The 23,728-nt window shown below is 41.3% G+C and overlaps 3 protein-coding genes across 12 annotated transcripts in view; 1 reads left to right on the top strand and 2 right to left on the bottom strand.

Annotated features, from left to right (window-relative positions):
• The window catches only part of PHTF2 (putative homeodomain transcription factor 2), a 155,724-nt gene extending 152,076 nt beyond the window's left edge, over positions 1-3,648 (bottom strand). For 4 of the 10 annotated variants that reach the window (XM_001159146.7, XM_054687604.2, XM_054687603.2 and 1 more), the window contains exon 1: positions 3,259-3,648. The gene's annotated coding sequence lies outside the window, so the exon portion shown is untranslated. Of the gene's footprint in view, positions 1-3,146 lie in introns of all 10 variants that reach the window. The other 6 variants (XM_016957641.3, XM_054687602.2, XM_054687601.2 and 3 more) reach the window with 3 other exon arrangements.
• A 147-nt stretch (positions 3,649-3,795) lies between these two features.
• Positions 3,796-8,469, top strand: TMEM60 (transmembrane protein 60). The gene is made up of 2 exons (XM_003951061.5): positions 3,796-3,976; positions 7,774-8,469. Exon 2 carries the CDS (start codon positions 7,824-7,826, stop codon positions 8,223-8,225), a length of 402 nt encoding a protein of 133 aa, XP_003951110.1. The 5' UTR covers positions 3,796-3,976; positions 7,774-7,823; the 3' UTR covers positions 8,226-8,469.
• A 10,721-nt stretch (positions 8,470-19,190) lies between these two features.
• RSBN1L (round spermatid basic protein 1 like) overlaps positions 19,191-23,728 on the bottom strand; it is a 96,979-nt gene continuing 92,441 nt past the window's right edge. The window contains exon 8 of the mRNA XM_519169.9: positions 19,191-23,669. Coding sequence (XP_519169.2) covers positions 23,046-23,669 — 624 coding nt within the window. The 3' untranslated portion in view covers positions 19,191-23,045. The remainder of the gene's footprint in view (positions 23,670-23,728) is intronic.

The following is a 23,728-nucleotide window of genomic DNA, read 5'->3' as shown; positions in this document are numbered from 1 at the left end:
ATTTACATACCATTATCATTTAAAGCTGGCCTTCACACATACATTTTATACAAAGCTACAATTACTTACCATTCCCTCAACAATCCATATTTCTGTTCTGAGACTCTGCCTCTTCCTGTTCTGCATGGAATGCCCTCTTTCTCCACCTACAAACACCACCTTCAGACCTTTAAGGCTTCAGTGGTAGCTCCCCTGAAACCCAACTAGTTCTCTCTTAAAATTATTCATTGTTTCTTTTGTATTCACTGCTTTCTATGTGCCCGTACTTTATATATTTTATTTAAGGCTTAATGTCTTCTTTGAAGTATTGCCCTTTCCATTAAACAGATAAGGAAACTGATGCTAAAAGAGGTTTGGTATTATGTTCAAAGTCACAAAGCCTGATAGGAATTCAAATCCAGACTGTCTATACTTTAACTGAATTCTTGTCTCAAGAATTATTGGGACCACAAGCATTTTGGATTTTGGATTTTGTAATATTTGCATATACATAAAGAGATATCTTAGAGATGGGACTCAAGTCTAAACACAAAATTCATTTATGTTTCATTTACACCTTATACAAATAGCCCAAAGGTAATTTTATATAACATTTTAAAATAATTCTGTGCATGAAGCTAAGTTTTGACTGTTTTTTTGTTTTGTTTTGTTTTTGTTTTTGAGACGGTGTCTTGCTCTGTCACCCAGGCCAAGTGCAGTGGTGCGATCTCGGCTCACTGCAACCTCCACCTCCTGGGTTCAAGCGATTCTCCTGTATCAGCCTCCCGAGTAACTGGGACTACAGGTGCATACCACCACGCCCGGCTAATTTTCTTTGTATTTTTAGTAGAGACGGGGTTTCATATTGGTCAGGCTGGTCTTGAACTCCTGACCTCAGGTGATCCACCCGCCTTGGCCTCCCAAAGTGCTGGGATTACGGGCGTGAGCCACCACACCCAGCTTGACTGTAACCTGTCACATGAAGTCAAGTGTCTTGTGGCATCATCTTGGCACTCAAAAGGTTCCAGATTTTAGAGCATTTCAGATTTTCAGTTTACAGATGCTCAATCTGTATATACTATATTATCGTCATTTGTTCAAATATCTATTTCTCCCATCAAATGAATGCTCCTCAAACACAGAGAAGGTGACTCCATCCCTTTATCTTCAGCAAAATCCAACAGTGCCTATTATACAATGATCTCAAAGTGTTACTGTGTACAATAGTGGATTCAATTTACGGTTTTGCAGCGTTATTTTCCACTGAGTAGTCTCCTACTATAAAGTCTCCAAGAAGCCAATTTTATTGTGGTAATAAAGTATAATGGCTTGGAATGTAGGCTTTGGAATCAGACTGCTTAGGTGTGAATCTCACCTCTACTGACTCATTAGTGAAGAAATCTTGAACAAATTAGTTAAACTAAGTCTTGGTTTGCTCATCTATAAAACGACAGTAATCAGTACCCATCTCACAGGACTAAAATGATTAAATAATATACAAGTAGTCCAACTATTTTCGAGTTTCATTTTATCCACATGACACCCTAAATTCTCTTCAGTTTAGTGAAGGTTTTTTTCATTACATATTCCTTGCAATTTTGCATTAAATGGACCAGCCAAAAAAAGTTCATGGTTTAAAAATTGGGTGGGCCACCTTCTTCATTTTTAGGGCCAACTGTCCAGTGCCAGTTTGGGCTCAAAAAAAGTTTACTCTTGGAGGCTTGACTATGCAAGAGTGCCCCCATTGTATACTATACTTGTTTACTCACCACATTTTCATGCTCCACCAGAAAGTGGTCAAAATTGGAACACGAAAACTCTCCACCTCACTAACACCTAACTTAAAACTATCAGATGCATTCAGACAGCCAGTCTGTGTGGGAGGCAGGCTATTTCTGGGGCAAAAATATTTCCTGGAACCACTGTTTCTGGCCCCAGACATGGCTCATTCTCCGCAGACCTCCAGATTCCTCTCCTCTACGTTATGGAGGTGGAGCCACTACAACTGATAACGCATATCCATTTCCTTCTCTTAAAATTTGCAGTCCATACACCATATCCAAGTTAGGATTTCAAATTGTTATACTGTTTTGTGACTCTTTAGGCTAAAGTGTGCAGTTTCCAGACTTTCAGAATTCCCCTTCCAATATTAAAAATATGGTGAAAAAAGCCCAGTTTGAAAGAAAATAAACTTTACAAAAATACCTGAAAACAAGATCAAATACTAAGTCTCTTGCCAAAGTCTTGGAGAAAAAAAAAAAATGAAAGAAACGTTTAAAAATGGCAAAAGCTAAACAAAAACCTTAAGATTAAAGTAGTCTCAAAGCAAGGAGGATATACTATTAACAAAGAAAGCAACCGAAAACTACAAAATATTTAATATTCACCATGAATTTCAAAATTACTTGCCATGTAAAGTACACACTGAGATTAATAAATTGTTCCAGATTCTGCACTGCCCAGGTTAGTATAAGGCAGTTCCTTGTTTTCGCCACGCTAAAAATAAGAAGGGTGACAGATTAGTGACAGAATGATCCCTGAAGTTACACAAGGAGGTGCTGAGTTAGAAAGCCATGACTCGAAGGACAATACCAGAATGCTGGCTGTCAACACTGGGCAGATAAAAATAAGAAAAGCTGAAGCATGCTGATGGAGCACGGCATTGTTTCCAGACGGGAACTATCCCTTAAGGCCCATGCCTAGCATCTCAGCACCCACTCCGCCGTGTTGGGATCAGAAAACTCGACTGCCGCCTGCTCAGAGGGGGCAGGGCAGCGACCCTCCTTCCACCGCCTCCAGCGCGCGAGCCGCCGCCCCCTCCCGAGCCCGCTCCTCCGGCCGCTAGCTGACATCTCCCCGCCCGCCGGGCTAGCCACTCGAGACCCCTGAACGCCCTTCCAGCACCCGACGACCCCTCAGCACAGCGCCAAGGGAAGGAAGCAAAGGACAGGGGCCTGGAAGCGGGGCCCGAGGGGTGGGTGGCGCGCTGGGCTTCGGCCCGTCACCATCAAGACTTGACCGCGCGAGCTCGGGAGGAAGGCGGCTGAGCCTCCGCCACCGGCCGACTGATGAGAGGGGGTCGCGGCTGACCCCGGCCCTCAGGTACGGGAGACTGCCGGGAAAGTCGCCGGCGACGGAGGACGACGCGTTGGCCCCGGAGCCCCCACCTCCATCCCGACGACCGCTCTCCTCCCTCGTCCCGATCCATCCTCGAAATTCTGTCAGAACTCGACGACCTCCACACTGCCCACCCGAGCGCGGAGGTGATGCCGCTCTTACCGTAGGAGCGAGCGCCGCGCCGCTAGGAGGCGGCTGAGGTGCGCGCGGGAGACTCCGAAGCTAGCGCCGCCGCCAACAGAGCCCAAGGAGCCACAACGAGGCTGCCGGCGGGCGCGCTGCCTCCAGAGGGTTGCCCCACCCCCTCTCCCGCAGGATTTTGCGCCGGAGCCTGCAGTCACTGCGCGCGGGCAGGGAGGATGGGAGGAGGGGCGGGGCGTCCCGAGAGGGCGGAGCTGAGCGCCGGCTGCTCTGATTAACATCTGTGGGCCCAATGGGAGCACGGAAACTCCAGGCTGATCTTGGACTGACTTCCCTACTAACCCGTGACAGTAGAGAGGCGGGACCAATGGGTCTTTTTATTGCCGCCTTTCTGTCGAACCCGAAAGTAAGGAAAGGTCGGTTGGTTTGCACTGGCGGACAAATGGTCCAATTACCGCGGAAAAGGGACCTCTGAATCCAGATTGGCGTCCTCTCTACCTATAGGGTAGGCTCAGGGGCGGTGAGAACCAGCCCCGGATGTGGGCGCGGCACTGAGGTAGAACTGAGAGATCCTCTACCGCAGTCGTTTGAGGAGGCGGAACTGAAGTTTTTTCTTAATTATCATGTGACGGGTTCTGGATTTAATGGGGGGAAAAGGGCGGAAAAGGACAAGGATCCAAACTGGCGAATTTGCTGATCTTCGCGTCCCTCTACGCTTTCCGGCCGGCGGCGCTGCCAGGTGAGTCTGGGGCTCTGCCCTAGCCCGCACCGTACGCCGGCGCTGGTCTCCTGATGCTTCCGTGGGCTGTGCGGCCGACCCTCAACCCATCACACAGCCAGCCCCAAACGCGCACACGCCTGCTTGGCTCCAGGGCTTCTGTGCGCATCCAGCAGGAACCGTGTTAAACTCCAGCATGTGCTGGGCTCACAGCCCATGAAAGGGGAGCGTCCGGGTGGGGCGCCGCGAGCCGACTGTCGGTGTTTGCAGAAGGGCAAGTATAGTTTAGGAGCGTCCTGAAGTTCCAGGGGCAAATAGGCCCCCAGATGAGCTAAGTTGTAAGCAGAACGCTGTTCCTTTGGCCAAGGCTGTTGCTGCACGGGCTTTTCAAAAGCGACTCATTATGAAGAAGAATAAATATGTGGGCTCATGAAGCAAAATTATCTTTGGGATGAGGCAGGTTCACTTGGTAGACTACTGGCAGTGGCGAGAGAAGGGAAATGGGGCTGATACCCAGCCGTGGGCTATGTGGGTGGGGCTCTATATATGTCCATACAGGGGTAACTCCGAAGGTTTTAAAAATGAGTAAGGAATCATTAACAAATATTTAACTGTCTTCCTAGTGCCAGAAATAACCACCTTAAATGGGAAACATTTTAGTTGAGCACATTTTTGGAGTGCGCACCTCCCCCTTTCTTGTGGAGAGAATAGGAAACATAACGACTGCTCAAATTGATGAAGACGTAAATGTAAAACTGGGATCGCATGTCATCGTTGTAGCTCAGCATACAGGCGTACAATCCTTCAATCGTCATTTAAGTATCAGCAGTGCTTCCCCATTGAGGGTATTTCCGTGCAAGAACATAACAGAATTTTGTTGCATCCCACATTATAAATCTGGTAGGCACAATAAGATTGTTACTTGCATCCTTTCACCTCCAGCCCTAAAGCACCTGTGGTAAGTGCAGCCAAATGTAAGAAAAAAATGAAGCTTGTCTTATCCGATAGCAGATGGAACAGTTAGGTTTAAGCAAGTGTATAATCATAAACCGTTTTTCAGAGGTTCACAAAAACGGCCTGATAGATTGGAGGTGGGGATTGTGCAATTTACGGGATGAAATCCATCCATGGTTATTAATCAACACACGCCCCTCCAACCCTGCTTCCAAATTCAGTCCCACATCCCACTCTATGGCAGCCTCTGGCCGGGAAAGGAAACCAACACAGAAAAATGCCTCCTTAGAAGCAAAATTACTGCAGTATGAAGCCTCTGCCAATTAAGTAAACAAGTTTAAGTGCCACTAGATGGGTATAAGGGAAAAGAGGTGAGTTAGGAGACTCATACTTAACTGTTGAAATAGAACAGATGTGTCCTCTTGCACTGTGATAGCCACCCACTATTTAAAGTAGTAGAGATGTTGCACAGTACATCAAAGTTAGTTCTAAAATATAATTGAGCACGCTAATCTAGGGTATTTGGCTCAATTAGCCAGTTCCTTCACCTTTTCCCTGTTATCTTCCTGCATCTTTCCTCCTACCACGCATGCTTTTGTTCCTATCCCTAGCACCTTCTGATCTTTTTCTCTTTCCATCAAGTATCCTCTCTCATCTTCAGTGTCATTCCCCATTGGCTTATTTCTGTTTATAGTCATAAATTCTTCCTTTCCTGAAAATTTCTTCTTTCAGTTTCACATACCCTATCTTTCATTTTCTCTTCTCCAAATGCCTCAAAGGAATAAAATGTTCTCAATTGTTTCCATTTCTTGGTCTTCTGTTAACTCCTTACCCAGCTGCATGCAGTCTGGCTTCTGATTTCCCATTCTACTTATCCTTTTTCCAAGTGGCCATAAAGGTTGGTATAAAAAGTTAAGTAGAGGAACATATCATAAACCTATATGTGAAGATTAAATATAATAAATGCTATCCCAAGCTAAGTTTTATGCATTCATAATCAAAATTCCAGGTTTTCAAGAATCAGCAAATTTAGCATTGAAAAACTGTAAGGGCAAAATAGAAAATATTCTAGAAAAGAGGCTGGCGTGGTGGCTCAAACCTGTAATCCCAACACTTTGGGAGGCTGAGGTGGGTGGATCACTTGAGGTCAGGAGTTTGAGATCAGCCTGGCCAACATGGTGAAACCCCATCTCTACTAAAAATACAAAAATTAGCTGGGCGTGGTGGCGCACACTTGTAATCCCAGCTACTTGGGAAACTTAAGTGGGAGGATCACTTGAACCCGAGAGGCAGAGGCTGCAGTGACCTGAGTGACAAGAGTGAGACTCCGTCTCAAAAAAAAAAAAAAAATTCTAGAAAAGAGAACAACGAGTAGATACTAGGCCTTCCAGATATTAATACATTCCTAGAGCAACACTAAGTCATATAGTATTAGTGCAAAAGAGAAACATATACATCAATGAGGCAGAATAGTGATATAAGAAATAGCCCCCAAAATTTAGCATCTAATAATCACAAAACATCAAAAGTTTATTAGGTGGTCCTGATTATTGAATGGATAACAAGTAGCTTTAAAAAATACATATATACACCACCAATCAGTGAGACTATTGTTAAAAGGAAAAAAACTATTATACCAAGAAAGATATTTGTAAGAATTTTTATGAGAAAATAAGTGAGAATTTAAGAATATGTTTCAAATTATATGAAAATCCAGTGTTATCAGTACCTTTTATATTATATAGCCCAACAACCTCTTTACAATCTTTTTTTTTAGACAGTGGTCTCACTCCCATCACCCAGGTTGGAGTGCAGTGTGCAACGGCTCACTGCAGCCTCAACTTCCCGGGTTCAGGTGATTCTCCCACTTCAGCCTCGCGAGTAGCAGGGAATACAGGCACGTGCTACTGCACCTAAATTTTTTGTATTTTTAGTAGAGACGGGGTTTCGCCATGTTGCCCAGACTAGTCTTGAACTCCTGGGCTCAAGAGATGCACCTGCCTTGGAGTCCCAAAGTGTTGGGACTGTGGGTGTGAGCCACTGCACCCAGCCACTAAAATATTAATTCTACTTTATATTCTTGTGATTTTTATTAACCATTCCCTCCTTTTATTGATGGATTGACTGATTGAGACAGCATCTCACTCTTTTGCCCAGGCTGGAGTGTAGTGGCATGATCTCACGGGTCACTCACTGCGGCCTCGACCTCCTGGACTCAAGCAATCCTCCCACTTTAGCCTCTCAGTAGCTGCGACTACAAGGTGCATACCACCACGCCTTGCCAATTTTTTTATTTTTTGTAGAGACAGGGTTTCACTCTGTTGCCCTGGCTGGTCTGGAGCTCTTGGGCTCAAATGATATGCCTGCCTTCTCCTCCCCAAATACTGGGATTACTGGCATGAGCCACGCACCCTTCCCATTCCCTTCTTTTAAAACTCTCTTCTCAGCTTGATACCCACCTTTCACTTTTTCACTACTTTGAATGCTTTTTTCTTTGTACCCCTTGAAATTGAATTAAAAATTAGATTTGCAAATGTATAGGAAGATTAAGAACATCTTTGAGGTGCAGGAATAAAGTTGTAAGTGCCTGGACTCGAGTGATAGCACTGAAAAGGAATCACCTGACATTTTGAATAGAGCTTATACAGTAGATATACTAAAAATTGTATTTTGTCATGGGCTGTAAGGAATGGTGGATATAATGTCAATGATCACTAAGTTTTAGAGGATTTGAAAGGAAGAATAGTAGAATGTTTTCAAAATTAGGAAGTCAGTTGGGAAAGAACCAGTTTTGTTCATTAGGAATGGAAGTGATACTTTTTTTCTGGTATCAAAACAATCTTGACTTTTTCTCCTTCTCTTAGGGTATATTTCCTTTTTTCCGATCCTGCAACAGCCTCTTTAAACTGTTTAAATGAGAATGTCCTTGGCTCAGAGAGTACTACTCACCTGGCTTTTCACACTACTCTTCTTGATCATGTTGGTGTTGAAACTGGATGAGAAAGCACCTTGGAACTGGTTCCTCATATTTATTCCAGTCTGGATATTTGATACTATCCTTCTTGTCCTGCTGATTGTGAAAATGGCTGGGCGGTGTAAGTCTGGCTTTGACCCTCGACATGGATCACACAATATTAAAAAAAAAGCCTGGTACCTCATTGCAATGTTACTTAAATTAGCCTTCTGCCTCGCACTCTGTGCTAAACTGGAACAGTTTACTACCATGAATCTATCCTATGTCTTCATTCCTTTATGGGCCTTGCTGGCTGGGGCTTTAACAGAACTCGGATATAACGTCTTTTTTGTGAGAGACTGACTTCTAAGTACATCATCTCCTTTCTATTGCTGTTCAACAAGTTACCATTAAAGTGTTCTGAATCTGTCAAGCTTCAAGAATACCAGAGAACTGAGGGAAAATACCAAATGTAGTTTTATACTACTTCCATAAAACAGGATTGGTGAATCACAGACTTCTAGTCAACCTACAGCTTAATTATTCGGCATTTGAGTTATTGAGATCCTTATTATCTCTATGTAAATAAAGTTTGTTTTGGACCTCATTTTTCTACATGACTCTTGAATAATCTGTTGTATGTGGTCAATATCTAAAGTAACTAAATATAAAACCTTTAACCTACATGTTTGGGCAAGGCGAGGTGGCTCACACCTGTTATCCCAGTACTTTGGGAGGCTGAGGCGGGTGGATCACTTGAGGTCAGGAGTTCAGGACCAGCCTGGCCAACATGGTGAAACCCTGTCTCTACTAAAAGTACAAAAATTAGCCAGGCATGGTAGCGGGCGCCTGTAATCCCAGCTACTTGAGAGGCTAAGACAGGAGAATCACTTGAACCCGGGAGGTGGAGGTTGCAGTGAGCCAAAATCACACCACTGCACTCCAGCCTGGGCAATAGGACTAGACTCCGTCTCAAAAACAAAACAAAACCTACATGTTTGAATAGAAGTTTAATTAATATACCATGGCTGTATTATGACCAAAGTAAATGGCCATTTGTGTTTCTAAATTATGAAGGAAAAAAAACCTGAAACAGGGATGCCACTTCGTATTTACATTTAGAAAGAATCTGAGTTTGACAGATTTTTATCTAGGCTAAATTCACTATTACCTCTACCTTCTGGTTGGGACAAATAATTCAGAGGTGGCATGTTAAAACAGAGCAGAAAAGCCAGGCGCACTGGCTCACGCCTGTAATCCCAGCACTTTGGGAGGCCAAGGCGGGCAGATCACAAGGTCAAAAGATCAAGACCATCCTGGCCAACATGGTGAAACCCCATCTCTACTAAAAATACAAGAATTAGCTGGGTATGGTGGCGGGCGCCTGTAGTCCCAGCTACTCAGGAGGCTGAGGCAGGAGAATCGCTTGAACCCCAGAGGCGGAGGTTGCAATGAGCTGAGATCACACCACTGCACCCCAGCCTGGCAAAAGAGTGAGACTCCATCTCAAAAAAAACAAAAACAAAAACAAAAACAAACAGCAGAAGCCTGCCACTTCCTAAAGTTAGGGAGACCCTATAATCCTGATTCTGTCAGGACAGGCCCAGTTTATATACCTATTGTCCTGGGGTCTCAAGGAATTAGTGCCCCCTCACAATTAGAAGTGTCTTGAATTGAGAAAGCATATTATCACCCTCCCAAGGTACTAATCAATTCCAATGAAGCAGAGGTGACAGTACTTATAAAAATTCCAAAGAGGTTGAAGTGTCTTATAACCCTGAAGCACGATGATTGTTCTTACCCTATGCAACCCTCACTTTTAGCTTTAAGAGAAATCTAAAGTGATTTTTTTCTCCGTTTTAAAAAAATCAAAAAAGTGATTTCTGGCTACTGATACAGAAGGTCTAGTTCTCCCTTGTAATGACAGATAACATAAGTTTCACAATACCACAGATTAATACAGCTTAACTCATTAGGCATTTGAAACTAGAGAGCTAGGCTAAATAAATAAAAACTAATCAACTGCAAAGTTTTCATCTTATAATTGACAATAATTAGTATTTTCAGTATGTAAAAATAGGATTGAGAATAGTTAGTACTGGGAACGGAATGTTCCAGGCTTGATCAGATAGATACCTCTAACTCAATTGAGAGATGCATACTTTGGTTTATGGGATCTATCGTTAAATAAATTCAAAGTAGAAGAAAGCTTACATCTCTCTAAGAAACCAGCCAAGAGGATTTTGGAGTACAGGGAAAAGGAAAAGAAGGGATGGCACCACAGCAAACAATCAGCTAGGCCAGGAGTCAGCAAAATTTCTCTGTAAAGGGCTTCTCAGTAAATATTTAGGCTTTTAGGTGATGTGGTTTCTTTTGCAACTACTGAACTCAGTCCTTATGGCAGAGAAAGCAGCCACAGACCATGGCTATCCCAATAAAACCTTATTTATGGACATGAAATTTAAATTTCAAATGATTTTCACATCACAAAATATTTTTACTTTTGTTTCAACCATTTAATGGCATAAAAACCATTCTTGCCTCACACACAATAGAAAAACTGGTGATGGGTTAGATATGGCCTACAGGAGGTAATTTGCTGACCCCTGTGCTAGGCAATAAAAGCATAATGGAATTCTGTATGAGACGTTAAGAGGAAAGGTAGAACAGGTCTCTTGCTCCCCCAAACAGTTCTACGAGGAAGGAAGACAGAAATTAAGTAAGAATTGTATGTAAACTGCAACACAATAACCGACCTGTTTACACAAGCGTCAATGAATTTTAACAGCATCTGAAGGATTCCCAGAAAGTAGAACTGCCGCACTAAATAAACACTTGAAGCAGCACAATAAATTATCATGGATATGTGCAATACACACATCAGTGTGTTACATTAAAACATTATGTAATGAAAGACATTAAAGATAGAAATCATGCTTACAGGTAGAAAAATCAAAACAAATGGACTAATATGTAAACAATTAGTATTGTACAAAAATACCTTCCTAGGTTTTAGTTATAGGATTCTTCCTTTGTATTACAGAGATATTTACCAATGACGTTTTTTAAGATTAAACACACAATGCCTCATGAAAGAAACTTAAACATCAGAGGTTCTTACCAAAGCCGATTTTTTCTAGGTTAGCATGGATGTAACTCTCTCTGGTTTGGGCAAAAGATTTGTCATCAACAATCTGAGTAAAAGCAACCTGTGCACAAAATAACTTTTTATAAGACTTGAAACTATGACAAGGGGCCGAGTGCAGTGGCTCACGCCTGTGGTCCCAGCTACATGGAAGGCTGAGGTGGGAGGATCGCTTGAACCCAGGAATTCAAGATTACAGTAAGCTATGATCATGCCACTGCACTCCAGCATGGGTGACAAAGTGAGACTCTGTCTCAAAAAAAAAAAAAAAAAAATGGCTGAGTGCGGTGGCCCACACCTATACCTGTAATCCCAGCACTTTGGGAGGCCGAGGCGGGTGGATCATCTGAGATCAGGAGTTCGAGACTAGCCTGGCCAACAAGGTAAAACCCTGTCTCTACTAAAAATGGAAAAAATTAGCCGGGTGTGGTGGCAGGCACCTGTAGTACCAGCTCAGGAGGCTGAGGCAGGAGAATCACTTGAACCTGGGAAGCAGCGGTTGCAGTGAGCCGAGATCGCACCATGGCACTCCAGCCTGGACAACAAGAGTGAAACTCCCTCTCAAAAAATAAAATAATAATTTAAAAAAATATTCAAATGATCCAAAACTTAGTAACATTTCATGAACATAGGGACCAGATATGGTAGCCTCAACCAAACATGTAAAACATGAACACAAATCTGCCAACAAAGAGCCTTCAAGCACCAAGAAAAATACTTGTATAAACCTTCAAGAAGTAGAGATCTATCCTTGGGTTCAAGCTTACTGCAATTTTAAAAGTGATTAACCTGCAGGACGTGGTGGCTCACGCCTGTAATCCCAGCACTTTGGGAGGCCAAGCCAGGTGGATCACGAGGGTCAGGAGTTTGAGACCAGCCTGGCCAACATGGTGAAACCTCGTCTCTACTAAAAATACAAAAATTAGCTGGGTGTGGTGGCCGGCACCTATAATCCCAGCTACTCAGGAGGCTGAGGCAGGAGAATTGCTTGAACCCGGGAGGTGGAGATTGCAGTGAGGAGAGCTCGCACCACTGTACTCCAGTCTGGGTAGCAGAGCAAGAGTCCGTCTCAGAAAAAGAAAAAGTTATTAACCTTATAAATTTGGTCATCTGGTTTCCACTTTGCTTTTTCACAGTGTAGCAAATAAGAGGGAACTATTGACTAATGAATAGAAGTGATAGCCAAAGGAGAGGAAACCATAGAATCATCTTTATACAAGGGCAGGCATATCACTATGCACCTGAGTCATCAGGAAAATCAATTAATTTCTCTTTATTGAGAGGAAAATTATCAGAGTCCTTTCGGTGTTATATAAACAAGCCACAAACTACCAAAGGAGTTTTCCTTAATGTTGATTGGTCATGTTTGCCCAGTAAACATCACTATGAGCACAAAGTATTATTGGTGTCCTTATACTTAGTGGCATAAATATTAAAAGATGCCGAGGGTTGGGTTTGGTGGCTCTCACTTATAGTCCCAGCACTCTGGGAGGCCAAGGTGGGAGAATCACTTCAGACCAGGAGTTCCAGACCAACCTGAGCAACATGATGTAACTTGAGGTCAGGAGTTCGAAACCAGCCTGGCCAACATGGTGAAACCCTGTCTCTACTAAAAATACAAAAATTAGCCGGTGTCATGGCACACACCTGTAATCCCAGCTACTCGGAAGGCTGAGGCAGGAGACTCGCTTGAACCCAGGAGGTGGTAGGGTTGCAGTAAACTGAGATCATGCCACTGCACTCCAGCCTGGGTGACAGAGAAAGACTCTGTCTCAAAAAAGAAAAAGAAAAAAAAAAAGAAGTTACACAATTTTAGAACAGGGTGGAAAAGGATAGCACATCTCTTCATTGTAATGATGGAGAAACTAAAGCCCAGATAAATAATTTTAGCCCATGGTCACAGATAAGTGGAGGAGTGGGACTCCAAATGCTATTTCCACAAATATGTCTCCTGTTAAAGGAAAAAATAAAAAACATCAATGGAAGATACCAGTTATCAAACCCTGAAGATACCACTGGGTTACAAGCTTTTCTGAGGGACCTGCCTTACACTTCATGTTTCTCATTTTGCATTGCCCTGTATTCAAGTCAGCCTGTCATACTGTATTACATCATAAGGCAATTGTCATCTGTCTATCCTTTTGCCTGTCTACCACTATCACCTATACATGACCGTCACAAATTTATAATTCAAGTATATCAAGAACAGGCAGTCTGTGATAAGACATGATTTTGAAATGCCAGCTTGGGAAAAACAGTGAACTAGGAAGATTGTTTTTGATGTTCACCTGCCTTCACCATACCTTGCCTTGACCCCCTCATGAAACTCCTCCTCACTCCTCCTCCTGCCTATCCTCTGCCCCAAATTAGAATAATACAAAGAAGAGATAATTAGTGAGGAAGGTGTGAAATGACTGGAGTGACCCAGCAGAGAACTCTTTTAACTATTCTTTTGACTATTTTAATTCCAGAAGCAGAAGCTAACATGTAAAGTAGGTAGAGTAAGCCAGGCAATGTGCTAAGTAAACATTTGGCATGTTCTGTCACTTAACTTTCACCACAAATTAACAGACACATAAGTAATTTTCTCAAAGTTATACAAGTGTGGTTTTGGTGGGTTTTTTGTTTTTGCTTGAGACAGGGTCTCGCTTTCACTTGGGCTGGAGTGCAGTGGCCTGATCATAGCTCACTGCAGCCTCGAGCTCCTGGGCTCAAGCCATCTCCCCACCTCAGCCTCTGGAGTAGCTAGGACTACAGGTGTGTGCCACAATGACTGGCTGTTTTTATTATTATTTAGAGATGGGAGTCTCGCTGTGTGGCTCACATTGGTCTCAAACTTCTGGGCTCAAGTGATCCTCCCACCTGGGCCTCCCAATGTGCTGGGATTACAGGTGTGAGCCACCATGCCCAGTCTTATTCCCTTTTAATGAACCTCAGCTATATTGCTACAAATGCCCGCAGTCAAATATCGTGGCTGGGAGCAGTGGCTCATGCCTGTAATCCCAGCACTTTGGGAGGCTAAGGTGAGGAATGCTTGAGCCCAGGAGTTCAAGACCAGTCTGGGCAACATGGTGAAACACCATCTCTACAAAAAAATTTAAAAATTAGCGGGGCGTGGTGGTGCACACCTGTAGTCCCAGCTACTCGGGAGACTGAGGAGTGGGAGGGTCACATGAGCCCAGGGAAGTCAAGGTTGCAGTGAGCCTGGGCAACAAAGTGGGACCCTGTTCCTAAATAATAAAGTGGCTTTACAGATTTTACAGAAGGACTAACTGTATGAAAATGTGCGACCTTTATGTCCTCCTTCCATTCCTGCAGTGGAATGGATATAGACTGAAAAAAACTAGGGCAGGTTGTCATCTTCAGTATTTTCAATTTTTGAATTTTTTTAACATGAGTAGGGAAAACCACAAAAGCTTAAACAGAATACCTGTCTGATAACCAGACTTTATCTACCAATTAAGACTTAAAAATGTGAAATTCTGCCTCAGACTCTGAGATATCAAAGTGCTTCTTATGTAGCCAGGCATGGTGGCTCACGCCTGTCATCCCAGCACTTTGGGAGGCTGAGGCGGGAGGAATGCTTGAGCCCAGGAGTTCAAGATCAGTCTGGGCAAGATGGTGAAACACCATCTCTACAAAACATATAAAAATTAGCTGACCATAGTGGCGTGCACCTGTAGTTCCAGCTACTCAGGAGGCTGAGCTGGGCAGATCACCTGAACCTGGGAGGTTGAGGCTGCAGTGAGCTGAGATCGTGCCACTGCACTCCTGCCTGAGGCTCTGTCCCAAAAAGATAAATAAAATGACTCAAGCCAAAGAGGGAGAACCTGTCTCAAAAATTTAAAAAAAAAAAAGTGCTTCTTATATTTGCCATTTTAATCATTTTAGGAATAGTTAAAATGTATCTTTAGTTTGCAATAATTTTCAGTGTATCTCCAGAAAAACCAGTTGAAGGAAAACTGTTGGGTAAGTTTCATGGGTTTTACAGGTTTATTTCTACAATACTGACTCTCTCCAAGCTGCCCAACAGGCCTGGATATCTAATAGTTACCTTCTTAAACTTTATCCATAAGAGTTTTGGTTAGACTGCAGTACAAAACAAGAAACTTGGTTTCTTTATAGTATCTTCTCATCTAACTTGTCTCCATTTTTCTTTCTGTTGCAATCCTAGAATTACATTTGAAGTCAGACTGACTTTAAATTATACAAACCTACAGAGGTGGGAGGATCACTTGAGGCCAGGAGTTAAAAGTTCAGCCTGGGCAACATAGTGAGACCCTGTTTCTACAAAATAAAAATTTAAATTTAGCCAAGCATGGTGGTGGGTCCTGTAGTCCTAACTACTCAAGAGGATGAGGCAGGAGAATCACCTGAGCCCAAGAGTTTGAGGCTGTACTGAGCCATGATTGTGCCACTGCACTCCAGCCTGAGTGACAGAGCAAGACTGTCTTTAAAAAGAAAGGAAACCTACCTAACTTTCCCCCACCCCTAGTGTACAATATGTTCCTTCAAGTATTTATGGAACACCAAGTATACAACATATTAGGTGTTGGGGATGCAAAGTGATAAAATTCCTAACTTCTAGCTCATAGTTTAGCTACAGTCCAACATGTACTTAATATGTATATTTAATGCTCTGAGCAGAGGGCAGCAGACAGATTTGGGTCTATACCAACTACTGGGTGAGGGGACAGTTGGAGATGTGCCCTGTAAAGCCTATAAAACCCTGTACTGTAAAGCAGGGGTCCCCAACCCCCTGGGCCATAGACTGGTCCCAGCCTGTGGCCTGTTAGGAACCAAGCAACATAGCAGGAGGTGAGTGGGGTGCAAGTGGGCATTACCACCTGAGCTCTACCTCCTGTCAGATCAGTGGCATCATTAGATTCTCATAGGAGCGCAAACCCTACTGTGAACTGCACATGCAGTTCAGATCTAGGTTGCATGCTCCTGAAAATCTAATGCCTGATGATCTGAGGTGGAAACCGTCCCCCACCCAACCCCTGTCCGTGGAAAAATTGTCTTCCACAAAACTGGTCCCTGGTGCCATAAAGGTTGGGGACCACTGCTGTAAAGACAGTACAGGAGATGATGTCTGAGTTTTGAAAAGAGAAGTAAGATTTCACTATGTTGTATTCCACATATTTATTTCCCCAGCAAAGGCAAAGAATTTTAAAAGTTCACAAAGGAAATGGCAATGACTGCCATCTGGTAAAGTGGAAAATTGGTCACATCAAATAGAAGAAATTGTGTTACATGAAGCTGGAAAAGGAGGGCCAATAATAAAGGCTCTTCAGTGCTATGCTAAGCATTTGACCTCTATTCTTTAGCAAAGGAGAAGCCAAGGAGTACTTCTACAAAGAATAATAATTCTATATTTTAGAAAGGTTAAATCTGTTGGTAACACAAAGAATGGAATGGAATAAAGAGGGAAAGGGCACAGGACTTGAACACTTTAGGGTATTTTGAATCCAGGTGAGATGAACATCTACTATAACTGTGATGTGACAAGAGAGCAATAGATGAATTTTAAGTATTTCTGGGATTGACTCAATCTCATAACAAATTGGACACAGGAACCAGGCACAGTGGCTTACGCCTGTAATCTCGACACCTGGGGAGGCTGAGGCGGGCAGATCACTTGAGGTCAGGAGTTCAAAACCAGCCTGGCCAATATGACAAACCCCATCTCTACTAAAAATACAAAAATTAGCCAGGTGTGGTGGTGCATACCTGTAATGTCAGCTACTCAGGAGGCTGAGGCACAAGAATCGCTTTAACCCAGGAGGCAGGGGTTGCAGTGAGCCAAGATCATGTCACTGCACTCTAGCCTGGGCAACAGAGACTCTGTCTCAAAAAACAAAACAAAACAAAAGGACACAGGAAAAGAGAAAAATCAAATTACTATAAGGTGATTATGAAGGAAGACAGTGATGACAATAACCAAATTGGGAGGAAAGAAACAGCTAATGCTTGAAGGCAAGGCGAAAAAGAATTTAGATTTGACCATATGGATCATTAGAACTAAAGTGAAAAACCAGGCTGACTGAAGTTGTGGGATCCTGAAGGTAGCTCAGGGACAGACTATAGAGGCCTAAAGGAAAGACCACGGAGACTGCCTTAAATAGTGGCAGACAGGCAAAAGAATCCTTCCAAAGAAACTGAAAAACAACATGAAAAAAACAGGTCATAAAGAGTTTTAGGAGTAAAATGATAGTGCTGCAAGGGTCAAGCAGAAATACTAAGAAGTGCAGCCACTGGATTTGGCAGTCAAAAGGTAACCTTTGAGAAAACCATTTCAGCATACATGTGAGGATTTAAATGAAACTGTAGTGAAATGAGGAATAAATGGAAGATGAGGAAGTGAAGGCAGACAGAAATTTCCAAGAACTTAGGAAGAAACACAGCACAAGAGCATTAACAAATGCCAGACTTAAGATAAAGGTATTTTTAAAAACGACAGATTTGAGATGTTTCAGGTAAAAATCTGGCTTAGTTGACAAATAAAATTTCAAGAAAAAACTTTGGGTTGGCGGGGCAGAAGGATCAAACTGTCTGTCCAAGTTAAGTTTATCAACACTGTATTACACAACATTTGTGACTATAATATTGTTTGTTTGAGACTGAGTCTTGCTCTGTCACCCAGGCTGGAGTGCAATAGCACAATCTCGGCTCACTGCAACCTCCACCTCCCGGGTTCAAGCGATTCTCCTGCCTCAGCCTCTCGAGTAGCTGCGACTACAGGTGCGTGTCACCACGCCCGTCCGATTTTTATATTTTTAGTAGAGACGGGGTTTTGCCACGTTGGCCAGGTTGTGCGACTGTAATATTAATTTGCCTCTGAGTCTGCACACTTAGTAGTCCTTTTTTTTTTTTTTTTTTTTGAGACAGAGTCTCTGTCACCCAGGCTGGAGTGCAATGGCGCCATATCTGCTCATTGCAAGCTCTGCCTCCTGGGTTCAGGCCGTTCTCCTGCCTCAGTCTCCCGAGTAGCTGGGACTACAGGCACCCGCCACCACACCCGGCTAATTTTTTGTATTTTTTAGTAGAGACAGGGTTTCACCGTGTTAGCCAGGATGGTCTCGATCTCCTGACCTCGTGATCCACCCGCCTCGGCCTCCCAAAGTGCTGGGATTACAGGCGTGACCACTGCGCCCGGCCAAGTAGTCTTAAGTAGTACAACAGCAATGAACTTTACAGAAAAGTGTAGATTTAACATTCTAACAACATAGATGCGTAAGTTCTGAATTTCAAAATGTACAGAAGGATCCAGAGTTCTCACATGTTCACAGTGCAGTTCTTAGTAGGCAGATCATAGTAATAAAACATACAAGTTATAAATTTTAATTTCTAGTTAACATAAATTCTACTCGCCCAGACCATATTTTGTTCTCAGCTCATTCATATTCCCTGATTGGGTCTGAAGTCCAAGAAGAGCTGGAAGTGAAGATAACCTGAAATGCAGGATGTTTTCCCCTCCTTTCCCTGCTCTCTCAACAGAGATATGACTGCTATACAACGCCTATAAAGCTACAAGGAAAAGACATTTTTGTTTTTAGGCTGTGTGTGCTTGATGTTCTAAAAAGCAATCATTTCCATCTGTAGTATGTACTGGGTTACAGAAAGAAAAGAAAAGCCAGGACAGAAGACAAAAGGACTTACAAGCTCTCCTGAGTTGTCCTCTTAATTATCATATCTGAAGTGTACTGTCAGTGCCAAACCTCAAACATAACTCTTTCATAAAACAGGCAATGCATTCTAAAACCAGTAAAATTTTGTTTACATATAAATGTAGTTACATCAAGTAAGAGAAAGAGTGAGATCTATTCTACCACACCTAAAACCCATCATGTTTTAGCAGCCTAAAAGTATTTTGAAAAGAATGGCACTTTTGTCTTCCCTTCCTGGGACAGAAATCGTTATGTCTAGTAGGACAAGAGAGGTATTTATCATACCATTCCCAGAACCCATACCTAGTTTAGTGACCTTGTTTAAGATAATCCTCAATATCTGTCTCTGTTGGCGTAAGTCAACTTTTGATAATTAGCTTTAAGAGTAAAAAAAAAATTCAAACTGGAGTCAATTCAAGATTTTACGGTTTCTACTGAAGACAGAAAAGAACTTTTAAAGTTGACAAGATTAAAATGTCAATTTTAAGAAAATAATTACAAAAGTAAAAAGACTGTGGTTATCAATTTTAGTATTTATTGAATGATGGAAGACAAGGAAAATATCTCTCAAACTCCAAAAACAAATGTTGCACCTTTGCTAAATGTAAAATGAACTTTGAGATATTTGTTTTACATGACAATGAACCTGTCCAAAAAATAATGCAAATTTACCCAAACGGTGCTAATTTATTATTTACAAAAATGCTCTTATCTGCCATAAGTATTTGGGAAAAAACTGTTTTTACATTCAGGAACACTAATGAAATACCTTAACGACAACTTAAAAAATAAAATCTTCCCTACCCTCAATGACCACCACTCGAGAAAAGTTACAGAATGCATTAAAAATGAATATATGCGGAAACAAACATAATTATTTCCCACAAACATACACACACAAAAACAGGCACATGCACACACACAAATACAGTGTTGTGCAAAATCAACTTAATGTTTATTTAAGGTCAACAGCCTTGGTGACAAGGAAGATAATGAATATGGCTTCAGTAAAGTTTGCAAGTAAATATCACAAATGTTAATTCTTTTGCTAGCTAACCAGCTATCCTGAGTATGGAATACGTATTATTTAGATAGCTAAAAGGTTATAAACAAAATGGAGGGGTAGGGAGGGGGAAGCACTATAGCAGATTCCACTGAGGTACCTTAGTTTTTATGTAAAGGTCTGTATACCCATTTAATAATTTACATAACAATTCTTTATTCTATATAGTATATGACCATATAGAAACGATGTCTTATGTATTTTATTGTTCTGGTCCAAGAAACTGGAAATAAAAGCAAAACGCTTGTATTCAGATAAAGAACTGGAATGTACTATGAAACCATTAATATAATGCAATATTAAAATAGAAAATTTTTGCATGTAACAAAGGTAGTCAACAAGTTCTCAGATTGTATCTGAAGAGGATTTGAAAATTATAACCCATAAGACAAGGAACGTAAGCATTATTGAAGGCAATAACAAGGCTGTACCTGCAAATCTTGAGCCCACTGATTTATACTTTACCTTCAGAGATGTATGTTTTTTTTTTTTTTTTTTTTTGAGACCGTCGCCCAGGCTGGAGGGCAGTGGGGCGATCTCGGCTCACTGCAACCTTCTCCTCCCGGGTTCAAGCAATTCCCCTGCCTCAGCCTCCCGAGTAGCTGGGATTACAGGCGCACGCCACCACGCCCAACTAATTTTTTTGTATTTTTAGTAGAGACGGGGTTTCACCATGTTGGCCAGACTGGTCTCAAACTTCTGACCTCGTGATCCACCCGCCTCGGCCTCCCTAAGTGGTGGGATTACAGGCGTGAGCCACTGCACCCGCCCGATGTATGCATTTTTAAAACAATTAAATTTTCATATTATAGATAAGTCTGACTATAGGTTATATAGGAAACTATACCTAAAAGCAACCACTATGGTTGCTTTTAGACATGCCTTCCTTTAAGTTAAAAAGTTTAAGGCTCATATTTTGGAGGGATACCCTAAAGACATTTTCTCACAGTATGACCTCAATGCATCTACATATATGCTACTGGAAAATTGGAAATAAAACACAACTCTTGTTAAATATATCATTCTTCAACTTTAAAGAGAAACAGAAAACCATTTTAACTACATCCCTTCTTATTTCTCAATACTGGTTTGTTAAGAACCTTTGTCACTCAAAAAGGTAGGTGCAAATCCATAAATTTAGCTTAAAACAGAAGATTAAATAGGTGGGGAGCATGGTAAGACAATGACATATAAAACAAAACCCTTACTATCTTGACTTATACCTTCCCTATCCCATGAAACTTCCTACGTTGCAAACACTGATTTCCTACAAACCATGAAGATTTCCTATGATATTTGCCTATCCTTTTATTAAACTAGGGGCCCAAACTGACATCATTGCTGCAATTAACTTTTACTTGTTCTGGTGAAATGCTTCTTCCTAAATGGCTTCGCCCTAACCAGAAATATAAGCAGTTTTGATGGTTACCATAAATTAAGCCAGAAATGGAAATACCAACAGTAACCCAAAAGGCAGCACAAAGAACCCCAATTGAAAGTCATCAACCAAAGTATGTGCCCAGAATAATACCAAAAACAAACAAAATAGATTTGCAATCAGCAGAGTTTCTTACAGCAACGCATACATCAAAGACTTCTGATTTTTAATTACAATAGTAGAAGCAGTGTCAAATAGTGAGTCTATCATTAAAGAGGTCTGTTTTACTCATCTTTAGTTAGGCACTGTCAATCTGTCTCCTACCTCAATTTAATTTCTAGAACTTCTTTCAAAAAGGAAGTACTCCAAGTTGTTTGCCTTGCTAGGGTAGGGAGGAGATCCTGAGAGATAAGAGGTACCACAAAGTATTTTGTTAGTTATATCTCTATATGGCAGTTGAGTCATTGTCATTGCCCTTATTTTACAGTTTTGTATTTGCCATATTTTTCTCCCATTCTGCAAGAAAAATGTAAAAGGATTTTAATTGCTCACAAGCTTTCTGTAACTAAAGATTTTATACTTAGCTATTACTTAGTAAAGGTACTTACTAGTAAGAAAATTCTCTAAACTTCCTATCATCCCATACACAATAAAAAAAATCTATGGTAGGCTATGTAATCTGGCCACGTAACTATTAGTTAGAAGCCTTTGTTATCATTAACATACCTTGTTTCTCCCAACTTTCTAAAACTGTTTCTATTACCTAAACTGCTTTCTTAATAGTTTAATATAAAACTTTTTTCAATGTATTTTGGGGAGAAGGGCTAAGGAATTTCACATATTGATCTTATTCAGCAATTTAAGAAAATTATGCAAAATATGATATATATATATATATACACATTCACACACACACAGATGCACACTTTCTTAACTGAGTCTTGGTTGTTAAAAATGCCTGCATAGGCTGGGCGCTGTGGCTCACACCTGCAATCCCAGCACTTTGGGAGGCCAAGGTGGGCGGATCACGAGGTCAAGAGATCAAGACCATCCTGGCCAACATGATGAAACCCCATCTCTACTAAAAATACAAAAATTAGCTGGGTGTTGTGGTGCGTGCCTGTAGTCCCAGCTACTCAGGAGGCTGAGGCAGGAGAATAATCACTTGAACCCAAGAGGCAGAGGTTGCAGTGAGCCGAGATCGCACCACTGAACTCCAGCCTGGTGACAGAATGAAACTCCGTATCAAAAAAAAGAAAAAAAGGAAAAAAAAAAAAAAAAAAAAAGCCTGCACAGTGTGAGGAACTTAAATATTTACTAGATTTGAATTACGTACATTTGCACTACAATACCACACTAAATAGATATACCAGCAGAGAATCATTATCAAATGACTTAAATGAATTGTCAGTTTGTCTTTACAGACTCAACAGAAAACATATTTATTAATATGAACATATGAACCTTTATTAAGTGGCTCACATTTCAGTATAAATCACACTAAAAAGATATTTAAAAGCTATTTACACTACAGTGCTGACACATTTAAAATGAAAAAAAAGGATATAAATAAGCTCTATGGAAAAGCTTTAAATTGTTGAAAAAGAATTCTGGCTCATATTACAAAATATATATATATATTTATATATATATGTTAATGTCAGCTCTATTCTAAAACCTAAAATTCCAACGTAAATGATTTTTTTTAAAGACTCCTTTATGTTTAAACCTGCAATGTTTACAGTGCATCTGGCCCTAAGTGCTTAATACTTCACAGTTATGGACAGGCACTGAGGAATGTTACAAAGCTACATAAACTATGTTTTGTAACAGACATAGGAGCAAGTCCTTGGCTTGCTTTCAGAATTCATGAATCTTTATTACATTAAATTTTTTTAAAAAAGGATTTTAGATGGTATATGCAAATTTAGCACAAAATGTCATCGTCTTTTTTATCTTGATTTGAATGTGCTGAACTGTGTTGCCTTGTATCAACTAGACTTAGATTTCCAGGGCACAATTCTTCCTTTAAATCTTTGTTGCTATTTTCAAATTTAGAATCCATGTCAATCTTAAATTCTGTAAATTGAACATGATCCAATTTTGCTTTAACATTCTTGCCATCCATATTATTCAGTGCTGTAGTCTTTTCAGGAATATTAACATTCACAGGTTCTTCCTTGATTCTTACAGATGCAATAGGTTCATGTTTAATCTGCTGTAATTCATATTTAGAATGAAGTTTATCTGAAAAAACAGAATCCAAGGAGGCTTTGCTTACAGCACAAATCATGTTGTCAGTGTGAGGTCCAAGAACAGATGATGTGCCTGTTTCATGAGTAGCTGTATTCTGAGAAGTGTCCTCCTCTGAGTGATATAATTTGAGCCGAATATGCCATGCTAAACTGCATACAGCTGAAACTGTCTTGAACTGATGAACAACATTCCTTGGAATAAAATAAATGTCATTATCATATAGCTGAATCCTGGCATAGCGAATGCCTTCCCTCCTCAGTTGATTCAGTTTTGCATCATCAACCCATTGGACACACTAAAAAATAATAAAACAAGAAATACAAATAACTCTCTTCATAATAAAAACTAAACCAA

The sequence above is a fragment of the Pan troglodytes genome, chromosome 6 (assembly GCF_028858775.2).
Source record: "Pan troglodytes isolate AG18354 chromosome 6, NHGRI_mPanTro3-v2.0_pri, whole genome shotgun sequence".
Classification (NCBI taxonomy): domain Eukaryota; kingdom Metazoa; phylum Chordata; class Mammalia; order Primates; family Hominidae; genus Pan; species Pan troglodytes.
This window is presented reverse-complemented; position numbering and strand designations above follow the sequence as displayed.